We start from the raw sequence: 27,556 nt of genomic DNA, 5'->3' as shown, positions 1-27,556 counted from the left end.
ATCGTTAGTTGCCCGTTTGCCTGTAGCTGCCTCAGCCTCCTCATCTTCATCTGCATCCTCTTCCTCACCATCACCTTCCTCCTCCTCCTTTTCCTCACCACCCTCTTCCTCTTCTTCATCTACCTCATTGTCAGCCTCCTGCTCCCCATTTTCCTCTTTAGCACTCCCATTAGCAGGGGGTCTCTTCCATTCTCTTCCTCCACAACTTCCTTCTTCTTTAAGTACTTGGTGGTGATTTCAGAGCTAGTCTCCATGGCCACGTCTGACATAGTGGGGCATGCCAGTGATCCCATACAGTGGGTTAAAAAGGAAACTAGAGTTCAGGGACTGTGGCGATAAAGCTGCCGGAGTCCGTGGCTGCAGAGGAGGTGCGCAGAGGTGGTTGTGGCAGTGGGGAGCTGTACCCAGGAACAATGCAAAGATGGCTTTTCAGAGCAGCCAGTCGAGATGAGAGGGTTTGCTCCAGCATGTTCTCCCCCATGATGAGCTGAGTCACCCCAAAGCATCAGGGCAATCCATGTGATCAGTTATATTTGCTGAACAAATATTTATTAAATAGCCAGGATATGACAGGCTCAGTAATCCCAGGCTTTGGGAACACATGGACACCACCATGAAATTTATATTCCAGAGGAAATTTGGACATCAATCAAATAATGAAGACTAAAACTGTAAGCTGAAAAGGCTTATGTATGATTAATGTGTGTTAAAAGGATTTTCCAGGGTTACTTTTACCATACGTAAGTTTTACCTGCATAAAAGTTTGTGTAAGGTGAATAGCTTTTTTTCTTACCCTCTCCCAAACACACACTCTCTCTTTCTCTCTCTCTCTCTCTCTCTCTTTCTCTCTCTCTCTCTCTCTCTCTCTCTCTCTCTCTCTCTATATATATATATATATATATATATATATACACACACACACACACACACATATCTCACTGAGAATGTGCCTCTGGGATTAAGCACCCGTGTGTTCAATCTCTACTTCAAATGTGTGTGTATGTGTGTGTATATATATATATATATATATATATATATATATATATATATATATATATATATATATAGAGAGAGAGAGAGAGAGAGAGAGAGAGAGAGAGAGAGAAGAGAAAAAAAACTATTCACCTTACACAATGTTTTTACGTAGGTAGAAATATTTTTCTAGTAGGGATGGAACCAAGGGGTGCTTAATCACTGAGGCATATTCCCAGCCGTTTTAATTTTTTATTTTGAGACAGAGTCTTGCTCAGTTGTCTAGATCCTTGCTAAATTGCTGAGTCTGGCCTCCAATTTGTAATCCTCTTGTCTCAGCCTCTTGAGCTGCTGGATTTATATGTGTGTGCCACTGTGATCAGCTTTTTATTTTTCTTGAATGCACTGATCTTTAGTTTCCAGTTACACAGTTTCTATGTGTGTATACCTGAGGAAGCACCCAGTTGAAGATATGAAGCTTTCCCTCACCCCAGGAGGCACTCTGCTACCTCTTCTTGTCTTAATTATCTCCTCAGCCTGCCAAGGAGCTCCTCATATGACTCTGTCACCACAGCTTCCATCTGTCTATTCTTTAACTTCACATATTTGGAATCCTACAGCATCTGGCATTTTATTTATGTCTTGTTTCCTTTAATCCCTTCCACATTTTTAAGATTTCTTTTTTTAAAACTTGATTTTATTCACATGCTTTTTTAATGTGGTGCTGAGGATTGAACCTAATGCCTCGCACATGCTAGGTAAGCTCACTACCCCTGAGTCACAACCCTAGCCCCACAGTTTTAAGATTTCTTGTCTGCACGTTCATACCTCTCTGTCTTCCTTCTGGAAATTGCTTTCTCTCTGCCACATTCTAGCCACAAGGGGGCAGCAGAAGCCGAGGAAACTGGGTGCTACTGCATGGGTGGCCTTTCCATTGGCCCAAGAGTGATCTGGCATCCATGGTGCACCCTATTGCTGGATCTTGTCATTCCTTCCTCTCTGGGAGGGAGTTTCCAAATGGTTCTGGACATGCCTTCCTTTTTTTAAAAATTTTTTTTATTTGTCAATGAACTTTTATTTTATTTATTTATATGTGGGGCTGACTGTTGGACTAGGTGCCTCACACATGCTAGGCAAGTGCTCTCCCACTGAACCACAACACCAACCTCACATGCCCTCCTTAAAAGTTATGTATTTTGAAAATGCAGCTAACAAATATGTACACATATTATTCAGCGTATAAGAACAAATAGATATAAGGGTAAAATTTTTATGATAGGTGTTCTGATGTACTCTTTTCCTTCCCTTTTGCCCCCACCCACCAAGTCCCTGGAGCATTCCAAGTGCTGGTAACCCCAACTCTTTCAGATTTACACTGTGCCTTGGGTCAGACCTGCCCCTGTCAGTGTTAGTCCATGTGACCCTGTGACCTTGGATAGCTTCCACTATTGTAGAGACACCATCCTTCAGCTCTAGAATGAGGACAGTGAGAACCCACCTCATGGTATTGTACTAAATCATCGTGGGAATGAGGTATAAAATGTTCAAGGTAAAATGACCCTCAGTGAATGGCGTGCCTAAGTATTTCTTGGTGGTTATTGGAGAGCAGAGGCCCTGTCTGTGCCTGAGAGGAGGAGTCTCTGTGACAGGACAGGAACAAGGTGTGCACCATTCTAGGGAGTGTTAGAATGTGCCTCTTGGGGCTAGACAGGGCCTCTCTTACCCTGGGCCCCCCTCTACTTCTCTGAGGGGCAGAGGTCAACCTTTGAGACCTCTAGGCCTTTTTCCATGATCCAGTTCTGAAATCCCTCCACTGGGACTCACCTGTTTCACCCTTGAACATACATGGGCCTGACCTACCTGGGATTGGGAACATCAGTAAATTCTTTCCAGGTCACTGATGGGTCACACATATGGTCAGTGCCTATGCTGGCTCAGCTGATCTGACTTGGAGTAACTGGGGAACATGTTTCAGATACTCTGGGCCAATGTGTCCATTCTGGTGTCACATCTCCAAATAGGCAGACCAAATGCCAGGTCTGACCTTCCAGCCTTCCTTTTCTTAAAAAAAATATTTTTAGTTGTAGATGGACACAATACCTTTATTTCATTTACTGTTATGAGGTGCAGAGGATCGAACCCATGTGCTGGCCAAGGGCTCCACCACTGAGCCACACACTCAGCCCTGCTCCTTTCTTTTTATGGTAGCTTTCTCTCAGTTGGCTGTCTTTTCCTTTTAAATTTTTATTTATTGTTTGCTTTTCATTAGTCTAATACATTTCACTCAATTTTCTATAGGCACGTATATTTTTCTCCCTCTAGCCTCACTCCCTTACCCTTCTCTATCTCAGGGCTTTAGTGGAGGGATACTTTATGTCCCTGGAATCTCAGATGAGGAACGGGTGAATCGCTCTTGCAGAAGGTGGTGGGGCAGGTGCTCCAGCCAGGAGGGCTCAGTAGCTGAATTCAGGGTGGGGCTGGGCCAGGGCCTGGCTCCACTGAGAGAGAGAGGCATAAGGAGGTCTCTCAGATACTGGTGGTTGGATATTTCAGGATGTGTTCAATCCGCAGTATGAACTGAATTGGGGGTATGGGAGAGTTAAATACTTTATATCAACTGTCACATTTTTAGAATCTCAATGAATTTAATAAATTTTACATTAACCATTGTTTTATGGTTTTGGCAATTATACAAAGCTATTTAGAAAACATTTAATATGGGAAAAGATAAGAGGTATTTATTACATGTTGGTCATAAAAGAAAGTTAATATTAACCTCAGTAGTATTAGGATCATTTAGGTTTATACAAGAAAATTATTTGTGGTTTACTGAATAGTGTTTCTTGTCAAAGCAGGTGAACGGTGATCCTGATGAGCTGGGAGAGGACAGTGCTGATGTCCGGTGTCCCCTGCCAGTGCTGGTCAAGGATTCTGCCAGTGTTCTTTAAGGAGACCTGACCTGCACTTTGTCACTGCTTCTACCCCCTCCTCCCCAAATGGAGGACATAGGGCAACCTTGGGAGGGAGAATGCTCAGGTCAGGGTGAGATAAGCTTTCTGGCTCTGTAATTGAGGCTACTAAGAGTCCAAGGTCCCTTTCAGGATCTTGCTCACTTGAGTTACCTTGGGCAGGGGGCTGGGCTGGGCTGGAGATGTGGTGGTGGGAGGCAGTCTCCTGGCACATCTAGCCTCTCCTTCCTCTAGGAAGTTACTAGATTCATGTTATCAGATGGCAGGGCTCATGGCTTTATCTCTGCAATTGTAATAATGAGAACCATAAGTAAAATTTATGTAGCACAATTCTAGATACTTAGTAGGGATTTGATATAATTTTGTTTTCTTATTTTTGTATCATGTCCCTAACATTTCCAAGTTAGAGTTCACCCTTAGGGCAGGGATTGGTGGTGGCATTGTTGGGTGGTTGTGGCATTTCACCTCTAAGTGGGTTGTTCTGCAGTGTTCCAGGAAAATTGTGGGTACCCTCTTTTTGCTGCTCTGCTGTGCTGCTTTCTTCCTGGTAAAGGGAGCGATGTCCAGAGGGCAGGGCACACTCTGCCCAAGATCCTTTTGCAAGCTTTCACTTTAGATGTTGGAAGGAGCAGAGAGGGGTTGCTCCTCTAACTGGGAGGGCTTAGTGGGGGCCCCAGTGTCAGAGACTCTGCAGAGACCACTGCAACTTATGTATGGCTCTGCTTTTTCCCCCTATTCCTGGGGACCAACTGCCTTTTGGAAATGAGGAATTTGGGCCCCCAGCATTGGACTCAGAAGCAGAGGGTAGGGCTCTAAGTGTAGTTTGGGGCAGCTGCAAATTCTGAGGGCAGCTTTGGGGCCTGCTGGGGTCCTTGTGACTCTGACCTATCTCCAGCTGCTGTGTTTAGAGACGCTCCAGGAAGTCACAGCCTTTCATAGGTGGGAGAACAGAGAAGCAGGTAAGTCGGCTTTGAAGACACCTGTGACCTAAGAGGAGGAAACCAGGGAGAAGCTGGTGGCAGAAAGAAGCTGCGGATGAGCTGGTGTGAGAGGCAGTGGGAGTGGGCAGGTGGGACAATCTTGTTCTAGGAAGAACCAGGAGAAGCTTAATGAGGGTTGTTCCTATATTCATTTGTTTTAATGATATTTCTGTAACATTTTCTGGGCCCAGGCCCTGTTTTAATTACATGTAGTGACTACAAATTCACCTCATTTTCATTACAAACTTGGGGGGTAGATGTTGTAAGTATGCCCATCATACAGATAAGGAAATGGAGGCCAAGAAGTTCATTTGGAGAGTGGCTGAGCCTGGAGGACAGCCTAGAAGTTGGCTCCCAGACTTTGTTCTTCCCAATACCACAGACTGCCTTCTCTCTGCCACTTCCAAACAGTAGGTGATTTGGGGTCTTTTCTCTGACCAGGCCTCATTAGCTCTATGCTCTGTCTCCAGGAAGGGTCCCTTACCTCTCAGGATAAAATATTTCTTGAAGAAACAGAAGGCAAGGACAAACCTATTGGTGGGGATATGTGCGGCCAATGAAGCATCATGTCCTGAGCCCACATTGGAAGGGATTGGTGAGATTAAGGTTTAGGTGAACTCCCCATCTAAAAAGTCAGGGCAGGGTTCTGGGCTCCTGTGATGGGCACCACAGCCTCCTTGAGGATGTGTCTGTCTCTTACACTGTCCAGGCCAAACCTGGACATAATTAGGGGGCAGAACAAGAGAGAAGCAGGAGCTGGATGTCCTTCCTGATGAGAGCCCTGAATCTGGGCCCTCCTTTCTGGGGGGTCATGAGTGGTGTGTGAATAACGGAGAGATATAGGAATGGCTTCCACCACAGTGCTCCAGGTATGGGGAATGGAAGAGCCTGGTGTTCTGGGATGAGTAGAGCTGCCCTGAGTTGGCCTGGGAAAGAAAGGAACATTTTCTTACCAGGGAATTCTAATGGTTTCCTGATACCACAATCTTCTCAGAAGAGCTGGAAGGATCCTGGGCTCAGCTGTTTGTCAGTATCAGGGTTGTGGGGGGCCTAGCACCCTGTTAGTATGATGTGCCACTAGGAAATGCTTTGCTCCAGCAGGGGACTGCTGTCCAGTCCTGAGCCCTGCACTCTATGCTGAGATGCTGGAGCTCTGGGCTGGACCTGCCTCCTGCCTGCAGGTCTTGGCCCTCATCCTGTCTCTCTCCCCAGCTCTAAAGATATGGAAGGGCGCTGCAGTCGCTCCTTGCTCTGCTGTCTCACTTCCCTGCTTCTCCTTGTCCAGCTGTCCATGGGTGAGTGTCCCCATTGGTCTTACTTTGTGTTTTTAAACCATTTGAAAGTATATTTTTCCTCAATTTTTGTTTTCTTGCCTTTTTGTGTGTGTGTGTGTATGCTGCAAGTGTTAATTCTTTCATTTTATTCCTGAAATATTAATGAAATGTTGATTGTTAGGTGGAATTCTATGAAAGAATCAGACAGAAATTCTGTCATAAAATTTGCCTTCTAGTTGGAGAGAGTGAGTAATAGTAGGTAGAGAGGCCTAAGTGTGTTGGAGGAGATGACCATGATGGGAAATGCAGCAGGGCAGGGTGTGGGCAGTCAGGGACATGGGAGGCAGGTGTGGGCAGGCAGCAGTGTTCAGTGAGGTGGTGTGTAGATGGGAACATAACCCTGGAGAAGGAGGAGTGAGCTGTAGAACCATTTAGAAGAAGGATTCCTGCAGGAGGAGGTCATGCAGAGCTGGCAGTGTGCTGAGGTGTGAGGAAGCACAGAGGCCAGTGTTGTTGAACTAGAGCCCATGGGGAGAGAAGCAGCACGTGAGTTCAGAGGGGTCTTGGGAAGCAGGGTCCACCTTGTCAGGCCTGGGGAGAAGTGGAAGTCATGTGGTGGCTTTGAGCAGAGCAGCAGCATGGATAAGCTCACATGTTAAAAGGATCACTGAGATCAGGAATGTTAGTCATCCTCCAGTTGAGATTTAAAGGTGGCTGAGACCAGAGTGGAGAGACCCAGGGTTTGAGAGTAGCTCTTTGGAGGCCCATTGCAGCATATCCTGCAGAGGAGTCATGTGGTAGCCTCAGAAGCCCAGGAGCACCAAGGGGGTGGAGAGTGATGTGAACTTGCTTCTTGAACATGCAGTGATGGGGGTTTCTGTGAATGAGAGCAGGATCTTCACAGCAGTATGTAGCATTTGACTCTGTGTTTTAAAGTGCATATGTATTTCTCTCCTCCCTCAGTGGAGGAGAAAAATATAGTCTGAAGTAAAAAATTTAGAATTGGAAGAGGGGAATTTCCTGGGTGTGGCTGAATGACCAAGGAGAGTTGACCTTTGGTCAGGTGTGCTCTTTGTCAGTTTTGAGGTTTGTCCTGAGACAGGACAAGTTTGACATGGGATTCACAATGTGTGATCCCCAGACCACCCTTGGAACTTCTTGTACATGTACATTCATTGGCCCACCCCAGATCTAGTGAAGGAGATGCTCTGCAGTGGGGTCCAGGGTTGTGTGCTCTATAAGGCATCCTAGTGGCTCAGGGGCATGAAAGCTTGAGAACCACTGAATTAGAGATTACTTCATGGAAGGGCCTGGGACCAGGAGCAGAAGAGAGTGAGGGAGTGTCCTTGACATCATTTCTGTCCACATCATTATGATCAGAAGATCTCTTCCAAATCTATCAGACTGGAGGGCTCATCTCATGTGGCCCCTGTCCCAGCTTTCCTAGCCTTCCCACCTGGTGGTGTGTGTTCTCTGTTTTTTTGGTCTGTGTCTCTCTAACTTCCTTCCCCCTATGTCTGTGTTCACAGAGCAGTTCCAGGTTGTTGGCCCTCAACACCCCATTGTGGCAGTGCTGGGCGAGGATGCCATACTGCCCTGTGCCCTAGTCCCAGCCATGAATGCAGAGAACATGGAACTGGGGTGGTTCCGCACCACACTCTCACAGGCAGTGTTCATCTACTGGAACCAACAAGAACAGACTGAGGAGCAGATGGCTGAGTACAGAGGGCGGACCTCACTGGTGAGGGACTTCCTTTCAGAAGGGCAGGCTTCTGTGCACATCCACAAGGTCCAGGTTTCTGACAATGGAATGTACACCTGCTTCTTCAGACATGGAGGCTTCTATGAAGAGGCTGATTTGGAAGTGAAGGTGGCAGGTTAGTTTCTTGATGTCTATTCTAGAGACCTTGGGAGTACTGGTTTTGGTTGGAATATCAAGAATTATCCAAATTAAGCCTCACATTTTATAGGTGAAATGAAAGAAAAAAGTGGCTTTCTTTTATTCATTGATTCAATACAAGCACTGTTTAGGGGCATCTAAAATATGTGAGGACTTATCCTGTGCCCAGAGATATATCAGTGTAACAGAGATCCCAGCCATGAGGAGTTTACTTTCAAGATACAAAGGAAGAAAAATTATAATAAATAACTCAGTATAAGATGTGATAAGGTGATAATTACTTAAGACAAAAGACTAAATAGAATTAAGAAAGGGGCACAGGATGTGGGCTGAGAAGTTAGGACAAGCTGTAGTGTTACATAGGGGCTTGGGCAGAGCCTTATTGACAGTCTAAGCAAGGCTCAAAGGAAGTAGGTATTTAGCCAGGTGGATATCTGTGGGGCCAGAGTTTAATGCAGAGGGATCACCTGATATGAAACCTTTGAAGTAGGAGTATGGTTGATTATTTTGGGTATAATGAAGCCATCATTGTTGGTAGGAGGAGTGAGGAAAGTAGCAATACTGGAGTAAAGAGATGGTCCTGTATTAACACCACTCACAGGTGTCAGGATGAGATCATTAGGAGTGGACACCTGGGCTGGCACAAGAGCCCTGGATGTTGATGGGCTGGAAGGTGAAAAGGCAGAGGACAGACAACATGGTGATTGTGGCTACTTGCATTTGAACAGATAGTTCTTGGGATTGATTATGTGGGCCCTGAGGGTCTCAGATGGTGGAGTTTGGGGACAAGTGTTGGAGAGTAAGGCAGTTACCAGATCAGTAAAGGTTTTGTGTGCTGTGTTATAGATTTTGGATGCAGAATATGGGGAATCCTAAACAGAGCCATGCTGGGAATGCTCATGTTGGCAGCTGTGAATGGGAGGATTGGAGGTGGGCAAGAAGGAGGCATGGAGTGCAGTTATGATGTGGAGAGAATGAGTGCCTGACCTGAGGCATGGCAGTGGGATGGGAGATCAGGGGTCAGACAGGTTTAGAAACTAGAGACAACTGAGTAGATTTGTGGGCACAGAGTTTGTAAGGGGAGGAAAAGAGTTCAGAGACTTCCAGGATTTCATTTGAACCATTTGTTGTTTCGTGGCAGGACTATTGATAATTATGCCGCAGTTCTACTGCTGTGATAATGCTGTGTAACAAACAGCCACAATCTCAGATGATTTGGCAATCAAAATGTATTTAATTCAGGCACTAAGTGAGTTCAACTAATTAGGGCTGAACTTGGCTTATCTCACCTGGGTTTACTCACATCTTTGGTCATATTTCAGAAACATAATTACAACCAGAATATCCCTTCCATGCTAAGAGAAAACACTTTTATTACTGAATAAGCATCAAACCAGAGTGTGATTCATAGTATGGTGATCTGTGAATGGATTACACAACCAGAAAAATAATTTCATCATTCTCTTTAGAGCCAATCATATATAATCTCCTGTATATTTGTTTTCAAGATGAACAATGAGTAATCCTCAACTAAGACAGCTCAAAGCACTGTTGTTCCATATAACTCATCCTAAATTTACCTGGTAGTTTGGGAGACCTTCTGTGTCATCTAATAGGCTTTATCTGGAAGCAAAATAAACTCCTCCAGCTTTATGACAGGAAGCAGTTTTACATCTTGGAGCAAGATACCCACATATGTTGGGCTCCTATCTTTCCACAAAAAGGGGGCAAAGTGTTGCTATCTTCCCTGATGTTTACATTTCAAAGAAATGGTTCCCAGGGCCTTGAGAAGGGCATTTCTGAGCCACAAAGCTGGCAGAAAACCTAACCAGTTTTCAAAATCATATATAAACATTTCAAAAGAGGAGAAAGTACCTATTTGTCATTGACATTTCCTAAAGCAAATGGTATAAGAAAAAAGAATAAAATTTTTTATTCAACAGGGAGAATTAAGCTTTTTACTTGTAATTTTTATTCTTAAGTCAGCTGAAAAGTTCACCAGGTGTGTCTTGGTTGGGTGTGCTCATGTTTTAGGTGGTCATTTGGCTGAACTAGGGCAGCTGTAGCAGGTTGACCAGGCAATGTCATAGGAGCCAATTCTCCACTGGGTAGCCCAGGATTGTCCTCCTGTGGAAATGACAGAGAGTAAAACCAAGGTGCAAGTGCTTTTCAAACCTCTACACAAGTCACATTAGCTAATTTCTCATTGGGTAAATCAAATCCCATGCCTGGGCCCAGAGGCAGAAGGTAAAGGCTGTAAAAAGTGTGTGGAAGTGGGAGAACTAGGTATAAAGAAGGGTGAGGAATTAGGGAGATTTTAATTTTTGTTTTATCACAAGTGGTCCAAGTTTCTGAATTCAGTTTAGAGTTTTGAGTTTGAGGTATATGTGAGGGAACTGAGTAAAGATAACTCATGGGAACATGGGTGTAGGAGAAGAGAATTCAGGAGACAAGGTGGTCACTCAATATAATTTTGGACATGATATACAGAGAGGCAGATGTCCCAGGAGAGTGTGTGAGGGTGAGAAGAGTGAGATTCAAGGAGGGAGTCCTGGGACCAAATTCTTCCTGTTTGCCTTGGCTTCACAGTTGGGGAGAAGAGCCCACTGCCCTGTGTGAGTCCCTGTGCTCCTTCCTTTCCTTCCCTCTTCCCATAGAATTCCCAGAATTCAACATGAATCCTTCCCTCTGAAGTTTTGTGATATCTAGTCAACTCTGGGGTCTCAGGGCCCAAGGTGGCCTCCTGGGGCTCCACAGCTTTCTTCCCACAGGTATGGGCTCTGACCCCCAAGTGCACATAGAAGGGCCAGAAGAGGATGGAGTGCGTGTGGTGTGCAAAGCCTCAGGATGGTTCCCAAAGCCCCAGGTGCAGTGGAGAGACCTCAGTGGAAACAAGTTCCCAGCACTTTCTGAGGCCCACACCCAAGACACTGAGGAGCTGTTCAGTGTGGAGGCCACTCTGGTGGTGAGAGACAGTTCTGTGGGGAATGTGACCTGCTCTGTCCTTAACGCTGTCCTGGACCAGGAGAAGGCCATGGCTATTTACATCCCAGGTCAGTGCTGCTGGCCACTCCCAGCAGAGCTGTGGGGAGGGCTGGCCTCTCTGAGTGTGCTGGCTCTCCTGGGTGTGCCCCTGACCTGCTGTCTGCCTGGCCACAGAGCCCTTCTTCCCTCAGGCTTCTCCCTGGAAGCCAGCATTTGCTGTGATCCTGACCATGCTGGGGCTCCTACTCTTGGGGGCTGGCTATTTTAACAGAAAAGAACATTCCAGAAGGATGCAGGTGAGGCAGGAAAAGGAGGATCTGCGGCGGCTTAAGAAGGAGGAACAGCAGGCAAAGGAAGAGGTGCTGAAGGCCATTGGTAAGACCCCACAGGGCAAGTGCAGACCTGGTGGTGAGTGGGACAGCTGACAGGGGCCAGAGTCTGGGGTCCAGCTCTCCAGGGAGACCCATGGTCCTGGGCCCAGAAGAGGTGACTGAAGAGATCAGAGTGGAGAGTTAGAGACTGGTGGGGTTGGGTGGTTTTGTAGTTAGAAATTCTAGTGAACAGAAACATTATTCCTAGGTTTTTCCAGGCACAGTCTTTCCTTTTCTTGGGGATGGGTGTTCATACTTTTTTTTCATTTTTTTTTAGATGATCTCCAGGCAGACCTCAGTAAGTTCCTCTTTCCTTTCTGAATTTTCTGTGTCCTTGGTAGCACATGTTCTAGTTCCAAGCTCCCTTCTTTCTTATTTTTCAGATCAGAGGAAAGCTGCTTATCTGTCTGGTAAGTGACTCTCCAGATAATGCTTGTTTCCTTATGTTATCTGTGTCCTGGTGTCCCATGTACTTGTTTCTGTCTAGGCACAGACATGTGGGGCCCCATCCTTGGGAAGCTAGTGGAAGCCAGAACACTGGTCCCTGGACTTTCTTAGACCTTGGCTGCTATTTCCTACCTAGTGCTTGGCAACCTAGGTGTGATGGTGACCCATGGTGTGTCATGTATTCTGCATCTTATTTCAACCCTGGATTGCCCATTATTTTGTTTTTTTTTTCATTCAATGCATCTAGCTGTTGGACTCCACCTAAAAGATTAAAGGCATATAGTATGATTTTATTAAATGATCTATATAAATAAATGGTGTCATTAAGTTTAGAAGTGTGACCTTCTGTTTGTGTCCCCACAAATTGCCAGTGAGGGATTATGTTTTCTCTAGCTCCTGAAGGTGCTAATTCAAGGGGGCTGCTTATCACAGGTGGAAATGTGGTAGAGTGAACCAAGTACTTCCTAAAAACTGGTTCTTATTGTCTAGAAATATTTGCCAAAGTGAAAAATTGGGCAGTTTTACCCCAGAACTCATTGCTGTCTCTAAATCATTCTTCATATTTGGTAATCTCCCAAGTGTCTTTTCAAATTTAAATTTTATTTTTTTTCATTTTGTGGTGCTGAGGCATGCACCTGGAGCCTCGTGAATGCTTCACAAGCCCTCTACCACGGTGTACATCCCAACCCCTTTTCAAATATATCTTTGCCAGAAAAATCCTGGATATAATAATAATACCCCTGACAATTGCAGAGTGAATTATATTTTATTCTCTCAAATATTTTTAAACATAGCATAATTTTTATCCTTAGTGGCAAAACTGAATAAAGACAAATAGAATATGGACTTTTATGAGTTTTGAGACAGATGGTTTTCTGACAGATAGAAATCAGTGGGGCAATGGCAGTAAAGCCGCTGTCTTGGCCTGTAAAGCCGCTGTCCTCATCTGTGGACCAGGGGATTTCCCACAACACCCTGCAGTCCCTGTATGCTGCATGAGGCCATCTCTTTCTGACTCTTCCTGTGGGTAGTCTCATCTTTAGAATGGAGGGGAGGCCAGGGCAGGTACATTCATGCTGAGAAGACTTGTTTTAGCTGTGGTCTCACCACCGTGTGTTCCCTTTCAGCCTGGAGGAAGGCCCCCCTGTATGCAGGTAAGTGACTCTGATGTGTCCTTGGCCTTCCCTCCTCCAGGCTCCTCCTCTGACCTTCCTTATCAGTGGCCTCTACCTCAGGATGGGATGAGGTTTCCTGCTCTCTCTTCTTTAATTTGTTTCCCACCCCTCCCAGTTAACACTTTTAACTTCTCTTGTTTTTTTTTTCTTTCATAATCATCACACATTAATCTGACCCCTGCCCAAACTAACCAAAGCCAAGCACAATAGGAAAGCAAATTTCTCCTAAATGGAGAAAATGATTTTAACTTGCATTGGAAGACCACAGAGACTCCTTCTGTTTGGATCAAAGAAGTCACCTCATATTCCTATCTTTTAAACACTCTTCAGTTTTTTAAACATTTTTTTTAGTTGTAGATAGACACAATACCTTTATTTTATTTTTATGTGGTGCTGAGGAACAAACCCAGTGCCTCATGCATGGTAGGTGAGCACTCTACTTCTGAGCCACAACCTCAGCCCTCAATTATTCTTTATTTTTTGTAATTTCCCAAATGTCTTTTTTAATTTTGATTTTAGTTTTTCAATTGCATTTAACTGTTGGTACAGTGACACTGGAGAGTTCAGTTGTGAGCAGAGCCTGGATGGAACAGGGTTGGAACTGGGGATAGAAATTGCTGGTCTCCAAACTGTCTTTGACAGTTTAGGAATTTTATCTTCCTAATGTGGTGCCTTGGTTCTCTATGCTCTTTACCCCAAATTCCTACTGTTTGGGTCCAGGTTTGGTTTTCTTGTTTTTTTTTTTCCTGGTCCTCTGGATATTTATCTTCTCTCAGCCACCTCCTACTCTGACTTGCTGTCCTAGCTGGGTTTCTTCCAAGCACTCTGAGAAATGAGTTTCTGGTGTTCTGAATTTTGGGTCCAGGATGTTTAGGGGATCTGTCAACCATGTGAAATTATATTCAAAGTCTGCATTTGTATATAAGGAACACAATGCAATTTATGATGTTCACTATAATTTTCTTTGCTTTTAAGAATTTTTTAATTTGTGTGTTGGTCTTTGAATTTTTTTAAATGTGTGAAGATCATAAAAAGAGAAACCTGGAGAGTTTAATATTGTTTACCTGAGAAAGGTTTGGAACAAATCAGAAAAGAAAGGATGAGGTGGGAGGAGAGAGGAGGTGAGAAAGAAAGTAGAGTGCCCAAGATTCACATAGATATTTTGGGTGTGCTGAAGCAGTGAGAGATGGAAAATCCCATCCAAGGTGGTTAGAGTTGAGTGTGAAGAGGATTTGTGGGTTTTTTTTGTGTGCCTGAAATGTAACCAACTCCTTGATACATCTTTGAGAGTTTTCAGTGAATACATTGTGTGTGTGTGTGTGTGTGTGTGTGTGTATGAATTCCATCAAGCCATTTCTAAGTAATCATCTCATTGAATTTGTGATAATGAGACCATCTGTTATAATGAGACCACCTCCACCTTCCAGTAGCAGTCAGGACAGGCATATGCTAAGGTAGTTTCCTATGCAATGAAAGATAATCCAGAGGACTCTTTAACTCTGGGGGTGAGTTTAAGATCTGTGCCATCAGAATTTGTATAATATGCCCTTTTCCTGCTCTGGATGTTTCTTTTTGGCATCAGAGATATAGACTGTGAGAGACAGAGAAGGATGACTCATGGCATCAAGGAGTCTTTGGATTAAAATATCTGAGGAACACTCTTTGAGAATCTTAATGATTTTCCTGGGGACATGTTTATTAAAAAAGAAGGATCACATAGTCTTTTTTAACCATCTCCCCATTTTCTGCTGAATTAATGTCTATAAGTTTTCATGCATAACTTGCATACTCTTTTATTTTGTAAGGATAAACACCATTGCTATACTAGAATCAACACTGTCATATTGACAGGTGCATAGTGTGAGGTGGACAAATCTCTACTTCATCTTGTTTATGAAATTGTAACAATGAGTTATAAATTAAAATTTTCTGTGGGAATTATATGAAGGCTGCATTAAGGTGCATAGCATGGTACTTGACACACTGGAGAGTCTCAAAAGGTTTTCTCTTTTAGTCCTTCTCCATTTCTCCCTCGTCTGCTTCCTTTTCCTCTCTTTTCTTCTTCTTCGATAATCTCAGTCAGTTATTATATAGAAAATTATAATTGAATTTCAACTAATGTCTTAGTAAAAAATGAGCAAAGTTTACTTTTCTCCAAGGGTCATTTGGGTCTGCTCAGCCATTTTATATGATCTAGTTTCTATCAAGCAACTCAACAAAGATGGAAATACCCATGTTGGTGATTGAACATATATTAGTGGAAATGGGGAGAACAAATTTAAACAAAAATTTTAAGAAATAAAAATATTGTTTAGTTATTATGTTAATCATTCTAATCTTGTTCCTAAGACTCTACCATGTTGGAAGCAAAAGCTTTCCAGTTGAAGACATTTTGGAGTGTGTGACATATGTAGACTTTTCTTTGGTCAACTACCTTCCTGACCTCTTCCCAAAAGGGAGTGTGGAGGTTTTAGGAGTCTTATGTGGCCTTGGGACCATGGGGAAAGAGGGACCATGTGTTTTCTCTTAGTTTTTTCAGGTCCTCATCATTAGGAGGCTACACTGAACTGGTTCATAAGACTCTTGGGTTGGTGTCTCCTGAGAAAAGGCAGGTCTCATCTCATTGCTTGGTCCCCCTTCCCCGACCCTGAGGTAAAGTCCAGATTCTTGGTTACCACTGGACTTTTTCCTCTGATCTTTAGACCTTTTCTGGTTCACTGGCTCACTGGGCCCCTGTCTTTTCATCATCTAGCAGAGAATGTGAGATTTTCCTGGTACTCAGCTTCCTAAGTGCAGGAGACAGGGAGGTTCATAGTTTCTGTAAGCACATTTATCTGCCAGTGCTTTGTTCCACATGGGGTGTGTTATCTATGTGGGCATGTTAGTTTTCTATTTGCTGCCAAGTTACTACAAAATTAGCAGCTTGAGTCTGGGGATGTGGCTCAGTGGTAGAGTGCTCGCCTAGCACGTGCGAGGCTCTGGGTTCAATTCTCAGCACCACATAAAAAATAAAAGTATTGACAACTACAACTAAAAAATAAATATTAAAAACAGTTAGTAGCTTAAACCAACACAAATATATTATCTTACGTGTTTGTAGGTCAGAAGTCCAAGAAGGTGTGGACAAGGCTGTGTTCCTTTCTGGAGGCTGTTGTCTTGTGCAGTTTCTAGAGGCCATCTGTATTCCCCCATTTGGGGGCCTGTTCTTCCATCTTCAAATCCAGCAGCACAGCATGGTTTTGACCTTGTTTCTGTGATTCTATCTACTTCTCTGATACAGCCAAGAAAGATCTCTGTTTACAAGGGTTCATGTGATTAGTTTGAATTGGCCCAGAGAATCCAGAATAATCTCCCCTGCTCAAGAACCTAAATCTTAGTCACATTTGTAAAGTGGCCTAGTCATGGATTTCACACATTCACAATTTATGGAGTTTAGGATTATGGGTTCTATCATAGCTGGAAGTTTTGAAACTCTTCAGGCAATTCTTTTTGGAGGCAAATGAGTAGGTCCCATATTTTTGGGTTCCCCCATATATGTAGGGATGTTTTTCTCTTATTGGTCTTTCCAAAGTAGAAGAAAAGTCACTAGTATTGACCTCTCACTGGATATATTTGTTTCCTGCTTTGAAATTCTTTCTCTCCGATCTTAAAACCCTCTCATTGCAACCTAACTGGGTAAGACTTCTCTGAGTTCCCTGTACTCATGATTTATTGTCATCCTCCAAGTTCAGCTAAGCTAGATGTAATTCTCTACTCATGGCTTAGAGGTAACCTTATAAGTTCAGCACAGTCAGTTCTTTATAAGTAAATGGAGGTCTTTGAAATTTTATAACCTTAATTGTATCTCAAGATAACCCAGTTTTCAGGATTGTTGTGTGTCTTTGTCTTGAGAAAGCATTATTTGGTAGCTAAATCTGAATAGTGACTTTTCATATTTATATCCCACATTTTTATCCTGAGTTATTAAGCATTAGGCTTAGTCTTCATGGGAAGTGTGGGGTGTGTGTGTGTGTGTGTGTGTGTGTGTGTGTGTGTAAGAAACAAATACAGAAGCTGAATGTTTTCAAACAGATTTTTCCTTCTTCCTCCCACATTGCTGTGTTTCAGAAGACTGGGTGCTGACCCTGATGTGTAGAGACTGCAAATCCCTGATATGAGATGTGTGTTCTCTCGTAGATTGGCGGAAGGAACGGTTCCAAGCCTGTGAGTGACTGTGTGCTTCTAGATGTTTCTCCTGTTGTCCTCATGGCTTCTGGCTTCTCCTTAAGTTCTCTGTGGTGATTCAGGTGCTGGCATCACCAATGGTGCTGCTGTGGCAGAAGTGATGGTCACAACACTGGTACTGGTTTTCAAGGGTCCTGTCACAATTCTACCCTCGAAATCAGCCTCTGGCTCCTTCTCCTGGTTGAGGATGTGGGCTTGAATTACAAGACTCATATCTCAGGAGGCTTATCTCCTCCTCTGCTCAGGCAGCTATATGGCTGTGAGGTGGTGGGTGGCTGTGTGCTTTGTTTTGGGGCAGGAGAGGACCTTGCATGACTGGTAATTCTCTCAACAGGTCCTGTCACTCTGGATCCAGACTCTGCTCACCACAGGCTTTCTGTCTCTCATGAAAAGATGCATCTGACTTGGAAGGACCCCTGTGTGTTCCTTGATGAAAAATGCAGTGTGTTGGGTCGTGAGGGCATCACATCAGGAAGATGGTACTGGGAAGTGGAGATAGAGAATGATTTACACAGCAAGTGGACTCTGGGAGTCTGTAGGATAGATGTGAAGAGAAAAGGCAACTACTCTGAATCATCACTAAGGGGATTTTGGGTCATGGGGAAAGTTAACAAGAGTTATTTTGCCCTAACTAATCCTGAGACTTGGTTATCTTCTATGCAGGATCTTGTCAGGGTGGGGGTTTTCCTGGACTACAGTAAAAGGGAGGTCTCCTTCTATAACATGATTGATGGGTCCCACATTTTCTCTTTCCCTCCAGCCTCCTTTTCTGGAGCTCTGTTTCCATACTTCATGATTATGTATGGACATGTGTCCATGACCGTCTGCTCCATGGAGGGTGGGTCTGAGGGGCTCCCTGTACCCCTTAACAATTCTCCTCCTTTGGAGGAAACCCTGAGCAACCCAAGGGAGGGGTTCATCTCAGGTTGTGGTGTTGATGGAGCTCCCCCAGAGGCTGAATCTCTGTTACTTCCCTGACACTCCCAGGTTTTTCCACATAGGGTACCTTGCTGTCTGTGATCCCTCACTGTGGCTCTTCTGGGGCCATAACTCCCTGTGTCAAAAGACTGTGATATGAGACTTGGACTGTTCAGTGGGCTTTTCCTTCTTCTCTGTGTTAAGACTTTAGATAGATGTGTGGTTATGAGAGTTCAGTTCATATCTTATATTCAGATAGCAGAAGATAAAATTTGGCTCTATTTTAACTGGTTTAGAGAATGTGCAATTTAACTGAGGAGCCCTATTTTTTGGTATTAATAAGTATTTCAAGCAGCTGTGGCAGCATATACCTATAGTCCCATCTCCTGGGGAGGCTAAGGCACATGGATCAATTTGTCCTACACGTTTCAGACCAGCCTGGCCAACATAATGATACTATGTTTCCAAAAACAAAACAAAACAAAATAAAAAATCAAACAAAGGAGAGATTACATTACTGCACCTGCATGTGTGTAGAGAAACACTGAGGTTGAGCATGGTCCTCAGTTCTATTTTTGCAGATTTGGACTATCAGATGACAGTTCATTATCCAAAAATTTCCAGTGAAATGGAGAGGTGTGTTATTCATTTTTTTGTCTCTGTGATAAAATACAGAGAAAATCAACCTAAAGGAGGAGAGATTTATTTTCCTCACAGTTTCAGAGGTTTCAGCCCATAGTCACCTGGCTGCATTGTTTCTGAGGTAGAATGTATGGGAGCAGGTGGTGGAGTGAGTGGCTCACCTTATGGCAGACAAAAGGCAAGAGAGGGAGAGAGAGAGAGAAAGTGAGGGGGAGAGAGGGGAGGGAAGGAGAAGGAGAGGAGAAAGAATGAGAGAGGAGAGAGAGGGAGAGAGAGAGAGAGAGAGAGAGAGAGAGAGAGAGAGAGAGAGAGAGAGAGAGGGAGAGAAATAGATAGATAAAGGGCCAAGACTTAGTCTTCAAGGACACAGTCACAGTTACCTACTTCCTTCCTCTTTCCTAGTCCCCACCTATTGAACTTTCTACCACCTCCCAAAGGGCCACCAGCTGGGGACCAAAGTTTTAACACATGAGCCTTTGGGGGATATTTCAGTTCCAAACTACAATGAATGTTGGGGTTTTAAGAGAAGAGTCCAACATTTTATGTTATCTGATTCCCATTCTGACATGAATATAACATGCCTATTTTTCCATAATTCAGTAAATTTCTGGTACCACTAAGAGTGTTGTGATATGTTAATTCAGGATAAGACAATGGGTCCCCTCCTTAAAAAGCTATTAGTACATATTAATTGTATAAAATATTGGTTCTTATTGTGACAGTTTCATACATGCATATAGTGTACTTTGATCATATCCCCCTTCCTGCTACCCTCTTTGAGTTTTCCTTACATTCTCACTTTGTGTCTATATGACAACTGTAAGAATAAAGGTGTGTTCACTCTACCAAGTGAAGAATCGTGACCAGTTGTTCTGACTGGGGAAGAGACAACACAGTTTGGGATTTGAAAGATAGATAGAGAGTACATATAACTACACAGTCCTTCTAGAAACAAGGACTTTAATAGCTTTGTGTATTTTCTCTTGGCTTGTGGTATATATGTGTATATTTGTGAATTTTGACCATTTTGTTTCTCTCTTCTTATATTTATGATTTTCTATACAAATTTTTATCTTTTAGGTAACAGTATATTCATTGAGACTGACTGAATCTAAAGAGTAGATAATATAGCAGTGTAATGTACAGTGCCTGGGAGTGCTTCTTTCCTCATGTGGGGGAACAGATGAGAACCCCTTCATTTGTCAGGTGGCTTTGTCATGGTAGATTTGTTGTCTTATGGAAGTTCAAATGTTTGTAGAATGGTGTAACATGTATGCATACATAAAGATTAAAGTCAAAGGTGTGGACAGAGTCCAGTATCATTTCATTGCATTTCTGTTCCAAATCCACTCCATGGTGGTTTTCTTTGTGTTCTTGGAACTGGACCTTGTAAACACTTCTTTGTCATCTGACACAATGTGAGGTTGTTGGTACAATGCACTGGAATGACCATTGCAAGGCAAATTAATTCTCTTTCTTTCTTTCTTTCTTTCTTTCTTTCTTTCTTTCTTTCTTTCTTTCTTTTTTCTTTTCTTTCCTTTCCTTCCCTTCCCTTCCCTTCCCTTTTTTCCCTTCTCTTTCCTTTCCTTTTTTTTCTTTTTTGTTACCAGGGATTGAATCCAGGGATGCTTAATCACTTAGCAACAATCCTAAACTATATTGTTTAAAAATAGTTTTCTTTAGTAGTGGATGAACACAATACCTTTATTTAGTTTATTTCTTAATGTGGTGCTGAGGATTAAAGCCTGTTCCTCACACTTGCATCAACAGTGAGCTACAATCCCAGCACACAACCCCTGCTTTAAAAATTTGAGACAATCTTATCCTACATTTCCTATGTTGCTTAGGGCATGGATAAGTTGCTGAGGCTGGCTTTGAACTTGTGATACTCCTGCCTCAGCCTCAAAAATGCTGGGATTACAGGCATGGGCCAGCATACTGGGCTGTTTTCCCTTTTTGTTGCACCTTGTGGAGGTGTGCAGAAGGCCCACCTTTTGGTGACATAGTAAGAAATGTCTATATTGATGTATTTATCTGTATTTTTAGTCTCTGTCCTAGGTTCCTAAAAAGTGATTTCTCCCCCTGATTCCTGAAAACATCTCTTAAAAACCTTGGAATTTTCTGTTTAGATGAAGGGAGAGTCTATTGTTTTTAATAATAAGCCCCTTTCAGCCATCTGAGTTTATGTTAATAAGACAATTTTTAGAAAGCCCCTGGGTCACCTCAGGATGGGGGCAGGTTACCAAAGGAACAAATTTTATGAATAAAAAATGAAAGAGGGGACAAAATAGAGCTGAAGGTTGAGTTAATTAATTGCAAGCAGTCAATGATTTTATCAATCATAATGACACAGTGAAATATCCATAAAATATTGAGGGAGCTTTTGAGTTGATGAACAACAATGTATTCATGTTTATGGGGTTGCTGCCTCTCAATCTCCACCACAGGCAGGTATTCCTGTGCAGGGTTTTCTGGGCCTCATCCTATATGCATTTCATCTGGCTATTCATTGCATCCTTTACAAGACCTTTTATAATAAATTGGTTAGTAAACAAAGTTGTTTCTGTTGATTTTCTGAGCCCATCTAGAAAATGGCTATGGAAAATCACCCAATCTAACAATGGATCTTGGGAATGGAAGATGGTTATGTGGAATGAGATAGAAATTTAGGATACTACAAAAAGACTCTAAAGGAGAAATGTGCCTGTTGGGATGTGGAACAATAACTTGTGAACTGCTCCTGACCTGGACAAAGAATATTAAGCAACAGAAAGAGACCAAAGGTAAAAATGTACCAAACAATATCAAAATTTACTTTGTAAGTTTTCAGTTCTGTATAAATTTTCTGGAATGCAGCAAAGCAGGAAGAAGATTTCAAAAGAAAGACACTACTAACCTCATAAAGCTAGGGGCTAACATTTGATTGGATCAAATACCTGATCAAATATCAGATGAAAACAACATAGCAGACTAGATTTCCTATTGGGAAAACATGTTACTCAATATTTCCCAGTCTCCAGGGAAGTCCTGTCCCTTTGGATCCTATATTCTACCTTTGTACCCTATAAAATAACCTGACCTTAATTTCTGGTGTTGTGGTTCTTCTTGCTCTTGAGATTGCCCACATTATTCTCTGAGGGTTTCTATATTCACTTTTCACTTTCTAATGATGCTCTTCCTCTCTTTACTAAAGCCAGAGACATCCTTACATTCTTTTCTGTGGTATGGGCAAGGGCCTGAAAGTCCTGAGTAGAGGTTTTCTTTGCTACTGGAGAGACTACATTGGACCTCCTTACAGTGACAGGAACTTCAGAAACAGATGGGTAACATGAGTAGCCATCTTGTGATTGTCATCTGAAGTCATGGGGACATACTTTTAAGACTGTGGGGTCCACTTAACCTGTAGGACTCTCTTGTAATTCCTTAATTGAATTATAGGACACGCTGATATATGCAGAGAATTTGTGTGGAAACCTCCAAACATTTGGTGTCACAAATGTTGGAGCAGGGGTATTATGAAAGAGGACACCTGGTGAGTTGGAGCATTACAGATCCATTTCAACCTTTCAGTGGGCCATGGTTCCATCTTCCTCAATGAATTCTGCACCTCAGTCTCATTGGGGACCCTGTCATACATTTTTTTTCCTTCTGTGGCTATTCTGTCTCAATTTAGAGGTACTACTATCTTTTCCCTATATATCCCATTTCTGCATTCTTTTGAGGCTTCTTTTACTTCTTTTAGTAGTTAACTCCTTTTTTATTCGATTCTTTTTCTTTTTTTCTCTGTGCTGGGGATTAAATTCAGGGCCTCAGACATGAATAAGTCTATGTTAAGTTTTCCTTGTTCAAATGATTTATGTGGTTTCTAGACTTTGAGAGATGCATCTAAACTACAATAACTTAGTACTTGTTAAAGGAGTGTGCTGAATTGCTCACAGCATGTCAGAAGAGTAATTGAGAAATTAATCAACTTAGTAAATGCTTAACTCTAACAATAATGTTATATAAATATGTTGATTTTTTGGTGGTTTTTTAAGTATTTTCTACATGTAAATATATTACTTGTCAGTTTGCTTCAGAATTATATTGTCTGACTTAGAATGTGATAACATTAATGCTAGATCATGTTGCTCAGAATTGCTTGGCCACACCATTGTCACTGTATTTTTCTTATTTCATTTAACTGCTTCATCTTCCTTTTCAACTAACCTGTTACTACTTGGAATACAGATTGGTTCTTTATGGTGCCAAATGGCAATATGGGGGTGTTTGATTCAACAGAAATACAAAATTGAGGGCAACTGATGTTGTTCATGAAAGAAGCCTTGATCAAGCTTGGCTTTCTGTTGAGAACTACCATTTAGGAATTGAGTGCCCCTTGACCTTGAATGATGAGAATGTGGAAATGTGGCAAGCCAGCCATGGGCTGTGTGTGTGTGAACTATGAGCACTGAGCACACAAAGTGGACTGAACCAACATTGCCCAGCTGTTTGGGCTGGCCTCGCTCTGGTCTTTTTGCTTGCTCTGCCATGACCCCTATACAGCTCATGAGATGGGCATGACCTGCCCAGATGTCAATCAACCTGCTGACACCAGACATCATGTAGGTAGACTCAATCCCTGAAATCTGACCCCTTGCCTCATTTCAATGGCTTCTTCCCAATAAAAGTGTTCAGCATATTCTCTCTCTCTCTCTCTCTCTCTCTCTCTCTCTCTCTCCATGGACCCCCTAAGGTTGGAGGAACTTTCACAAGACCTAATGTATTTCTCTGTCTCTGTGTGATTATTTCATGCAGCCCAGTTCACCTGGAGTGACCCTAAATATTTATTCATGAAATGCAACAATTTCCATTTGTTTTGTTTCTTTATATATCTTTAAAGTATGATTTTTAGCTTTGATAAATGTCTGAAGGCAGAGAAACTGTGGTTGGGGTTAAAATACACTACACTGGCATATGATCAACCCAAACTGAGTCAAGAGGACATACACCATTTATACAGATCAATTTCAAGCAGGGAAATAGAAGATACCATCAAAAGCCTACTAACCAAAAAAATCCCAGGACCAGACTGATTCACAGCTGAGTTCCACAAGACCTACAAGGAATAATTAACATCAACACTCCTCACATAATTCCATAAAATAGAAAAGGAAGGAACTCTTTCAAACTCATTCTACAAAGGTGGTATCATACTTTACGAAAGCCAGGCAGAGACAAGGAAAGAAAGCTTCAGATCAATATCCTTGATAAACATTGGTGCAAAAATTCTCAAAAATGGGACCGGGGTTGTGATTCAGTGGTAGAGCACTTGCCTAGCATGTTTGATGTACTGGGTTTGACCCCTGGCACCACATGAAAATAGACAAATAAACAATAAAGGTATTGTGTCCATCAACAATAAAAAGTATTTAAAAAAATTTCAATAAAATTTTGGCAAATTGCATACAAAAACGTATTTAAAAAATAGTGCACCATGATCAAGCGGGGTTTATTCCAGGATTGCAAAGTTGATTCAACATATGGAAATCAATAAATATAATTCATCACATCAATACACTTAAAGATAAGAATCATATGATTATATCAATTGACGCTGAGAAAACATTTGACAAAATACAGCACACTTTCATGTTCAAAACACTAGAAAAACGAAGAATAGTAGGAACATACTTCAACATTGTAAGAGCTATCTATGCTAAACTGAAGACCAACATGATTCTAAATGGCAAAAAGTTGGAACAAAAAACTGAAACAAGACAGGAATGCCGTCTTTCACCACAATATAGTCCTTGAAAAACTCTGCCCAGAGCAATTAGACAGATGAAATGAATTAAAAGTATACAAATAGAAAATGAAGAACTCAATTTTTATTTATGGTGACATGATTTTATACTTAGAGGATGCAAAAACTCCACCAGAAAACTTAGTAGAATTAATTAATTCAGCAAAGTAGCAAGATATAAAATCAATACCATAAATCAAATGCATTTCTATATATCAGTGATGAATCCTGACAGAGAAATTAGGAAAACTACCCCATTCACAATAGCCTCAAAAAATATATGCTTGGGATTTAACTTAACAAAGGTGAAAGACCTCTACAATGATAACTACAGAACACTAAAGAAAGAAATTGAAGACGACCTTAGAGGATGGAAAGATCTTCTATGCTCTTGGATAGGCAAAATTAATATTGTCAAAATGGCCATACTTCCCAAAGAGCTATACGGATACAATGCAATTCCAATTAAAATCCCAACATCATTTCTTATAGACATAGAAAAAGAAATCATGAAATTCATTTGGAAAAATAAGAGACCCAGAATTGCCAAAGCAATCCTTATCAAGAAGAGTGAATCAGGAGGCATCACAATAACAGAACTTAAACTATGCTACAAAGCTATAGTAACAAAAATGGGATGGCATTGGCACCAAAACAGACATGTAGACCAATGGCAAAGAATAGAAGACACAGAGACAAACCCATAAAAATACAGTTATTTTATACTAGACAAAAGTATCATAAAAAAATGAATAAAAGATACCCTCTTCAACAAATGGTACTAGAGAACTAGAATTTCATATGCAACAAAATGAAAATAAACTCCTGTCTCTCACCATGCACAAAACTCAACTCAAAGTGGATCAAGGACCTAGGAATTAGTACAGTAACCCTACACCTAATGGAGAAAAAAGTAGGCTCAAATCTTAATCAGATTGGATTAGGCTCTGACTTCCTTAAAAATAGTCCTAAAGTGCAAAAAATAAAATCAAAAATTAATAAATGAGATGAACTCAAATGAAAAACTTTTCTTCTCAGAAAAAGAAATAATCAATGAGGTGAACAAAGAGCTTTGAATTTGGAACCAAATTATTGCCACACACATGTCAGATAGAACACTAATCTCCAGGACACATAAAAAACTCAAAAAACTTAATACAAAACAAAACAAAACAAAAAACAACCAAAAAACCAAATCAACAAATGGGCTGGAGCTTGACAGACACTTCTCAGAAGAAGATATACCTTCAATGAGCAAATATGTAAAAAAGTGTTCAACATCTGTAGTAATTAGAGAAATGAAAATCAAAATTACTCTAAAATTTCATTTCACACCAGTCAGAGTGGCAGTTGTCAAGTACACAGACAACAATAAATGTTGATGAGGATGTGGGGGGAAAGGCACACTCACACATTGCTGGTGGGACTGCAAATTGGTGCAACCACTATAAAAAAGCAGTGTGTAGATTCCTTAGAAAACATGGAATGGAACCATCATTTGACCCAGCTATGCCACTTCTAAGTCTACACCCCAAAGACTTAAAATCAGCACATGACAGTGACACAGCCATATCAATGTTCATTAGCAGCTCAATTTATAACTAAACTATGGAAGAAACCTAGATGCCCTTCAATATATGAATGGATGAATAAACTCTGGTATATACACACAACGGAATATCACTCGGGATTAAAAGGGAATAAAATCATACATTTGAAGTAAATGGATGGAGTTGGAGAATATCGTGCTAAGTGAAGTAAGCCAGTCCCTAAAAACCAAAGGCCAAATGTTCTCTCTGATAAGTGGATGGTAATCCAAAACGAGGAGGGGAGAGGCATGGAGAGAATGGCAAAATTTGATTGGGCAAAGGGAAGGGAGGGTGGGGAGGGGTTATGGAGGCAGGAAAGATGGTGGAATGAGATGGACATCATTAACTTAGGTACATGTAAGACTGCACTTAGGGTGTGCTGCTACATTGTGTACAACCAGAGAAATGAAAAGTTGTGCTGCAATGTGTACAATGAGTCAAAATGCATTTTGCTGTCATACACCTAATCAAAATTTAAAAAATGATACACTACAGTGAACAATTGAGGAGTCAGTGACTACCTACATCATCCTGAGAACCATGACCATAGCAGTATATAATTTATTATTTGAACAAGATAGTATTTTTACCATATAAAGTATTTAAAAAACAACAGAAAAAATATTACTTATCATATCCCCCTTCCATTTAGCTTCTATCTTTATGAACTATGTTATTTTTGAATGAGCTACAGACACACTTCCTTTGAAACAGAAAGGATGCTATGCAGATAACATGATTTTATCCATACAAAATAGAAGTAATCTTTCTAACAAGTGGACCAGCTGCTCAATCCCAGAGAGAATGCTTAACATCCTCACTATTGGTAAAGGTTTGTTAACATTTCTCTGATTTATAAGTTACCTAGGTAGACATCTTGCAATGAATTTCTCTTGGAAAGTTATACTGATCAAGGTTGCAAAGTGTTTTTCTGAGCTTTTTAGTTTTGTTGTAGGGACATGTTTGATTTTACAGAGGAAGACTTTTTTTCTGGCTACATTTATTACATCTAAATCCATGTAGATCCTTGAAACCCTGTTCTCTTTGTTTTAAAGCAGAGATCACTTCTCCAGAAGATTCTTGGTGCTTCTGTACAGGCCCAGGTTCTTCAAAGTCCCCCAGACTTCAGAAGGGAATGTGAGCTTAACCCCACAGGCCAGCTCCACTTCACTGTTCACATAGATTGGCTGCTCTAGGTCCTTGTTTCAGCAGTCCTACTCAGTCTCTGATTGTTTTTGTCATGGTTTATTCCTATCTTAGTACTATCTCAGTATTATTCAAGGTATCCACTCTTTATGTTGTCAAGGAAAATTATTTAAAACATA

At 41.8% G+C, this 27,556-nt stretch overlaps 1 protein-coding gene across 1 annotated transcript; it reads left to right on the top strand.

Moving 5' to 3' along the window:
• Positions 1–4,642: 4,642 nt before the first annotated feature.
• On the top strand, positions 4,643–18,283 carry LOC144366261 (butyrophilin subfamily 1 member A1-like). Its single transcript, XM_078020234.1, has 9 exons — positions 4,643–4,900; positions 6,134–6,216; positions 7,725–8,072; positions 10,867–11,148; positions 11,255–11,455; positions 11,835–11,861; positions 13,026–13,052; positions 17,250–17,276; positions 17,632–18,283. The coding sequence occupies exons 2-9, from the start codon at positions 6,144–6,146 to the stop codon at positions 18,273–18,275; spliced, it is 1,629 nt and encodes a 542-aa protein (XP_077876360.1). The 5' UTR covers positions 4,643–4,900; positions 6,134–6,143; the 3' UTR covers positions 18,276–18,283.
• Positions 18,284–27,556: the final 9,273 nt, after the last annotated feature.

Source organism: Ictidomys tridecemlineatus, chromosome 8, assembly GCF_052094955.1.
Source record: "Ictidomys tridecemlineatus isolate mIctTri1 chromosome 8, mIctTri1.hap1, whole genome shotgun sequence".
NCBI classification, from domain to species: Eukaryota; Metazoa; Chordata; class Mammalia; order Rodentia; family Sciuridae; genus Ictidomys; species Ictidomys tridecemlineatus.
The sequence above is the reverse complement of the archived record's forward strand: the minus strand, read 5'-3'. Positions and strand labels throughout refer to the sequence as shown.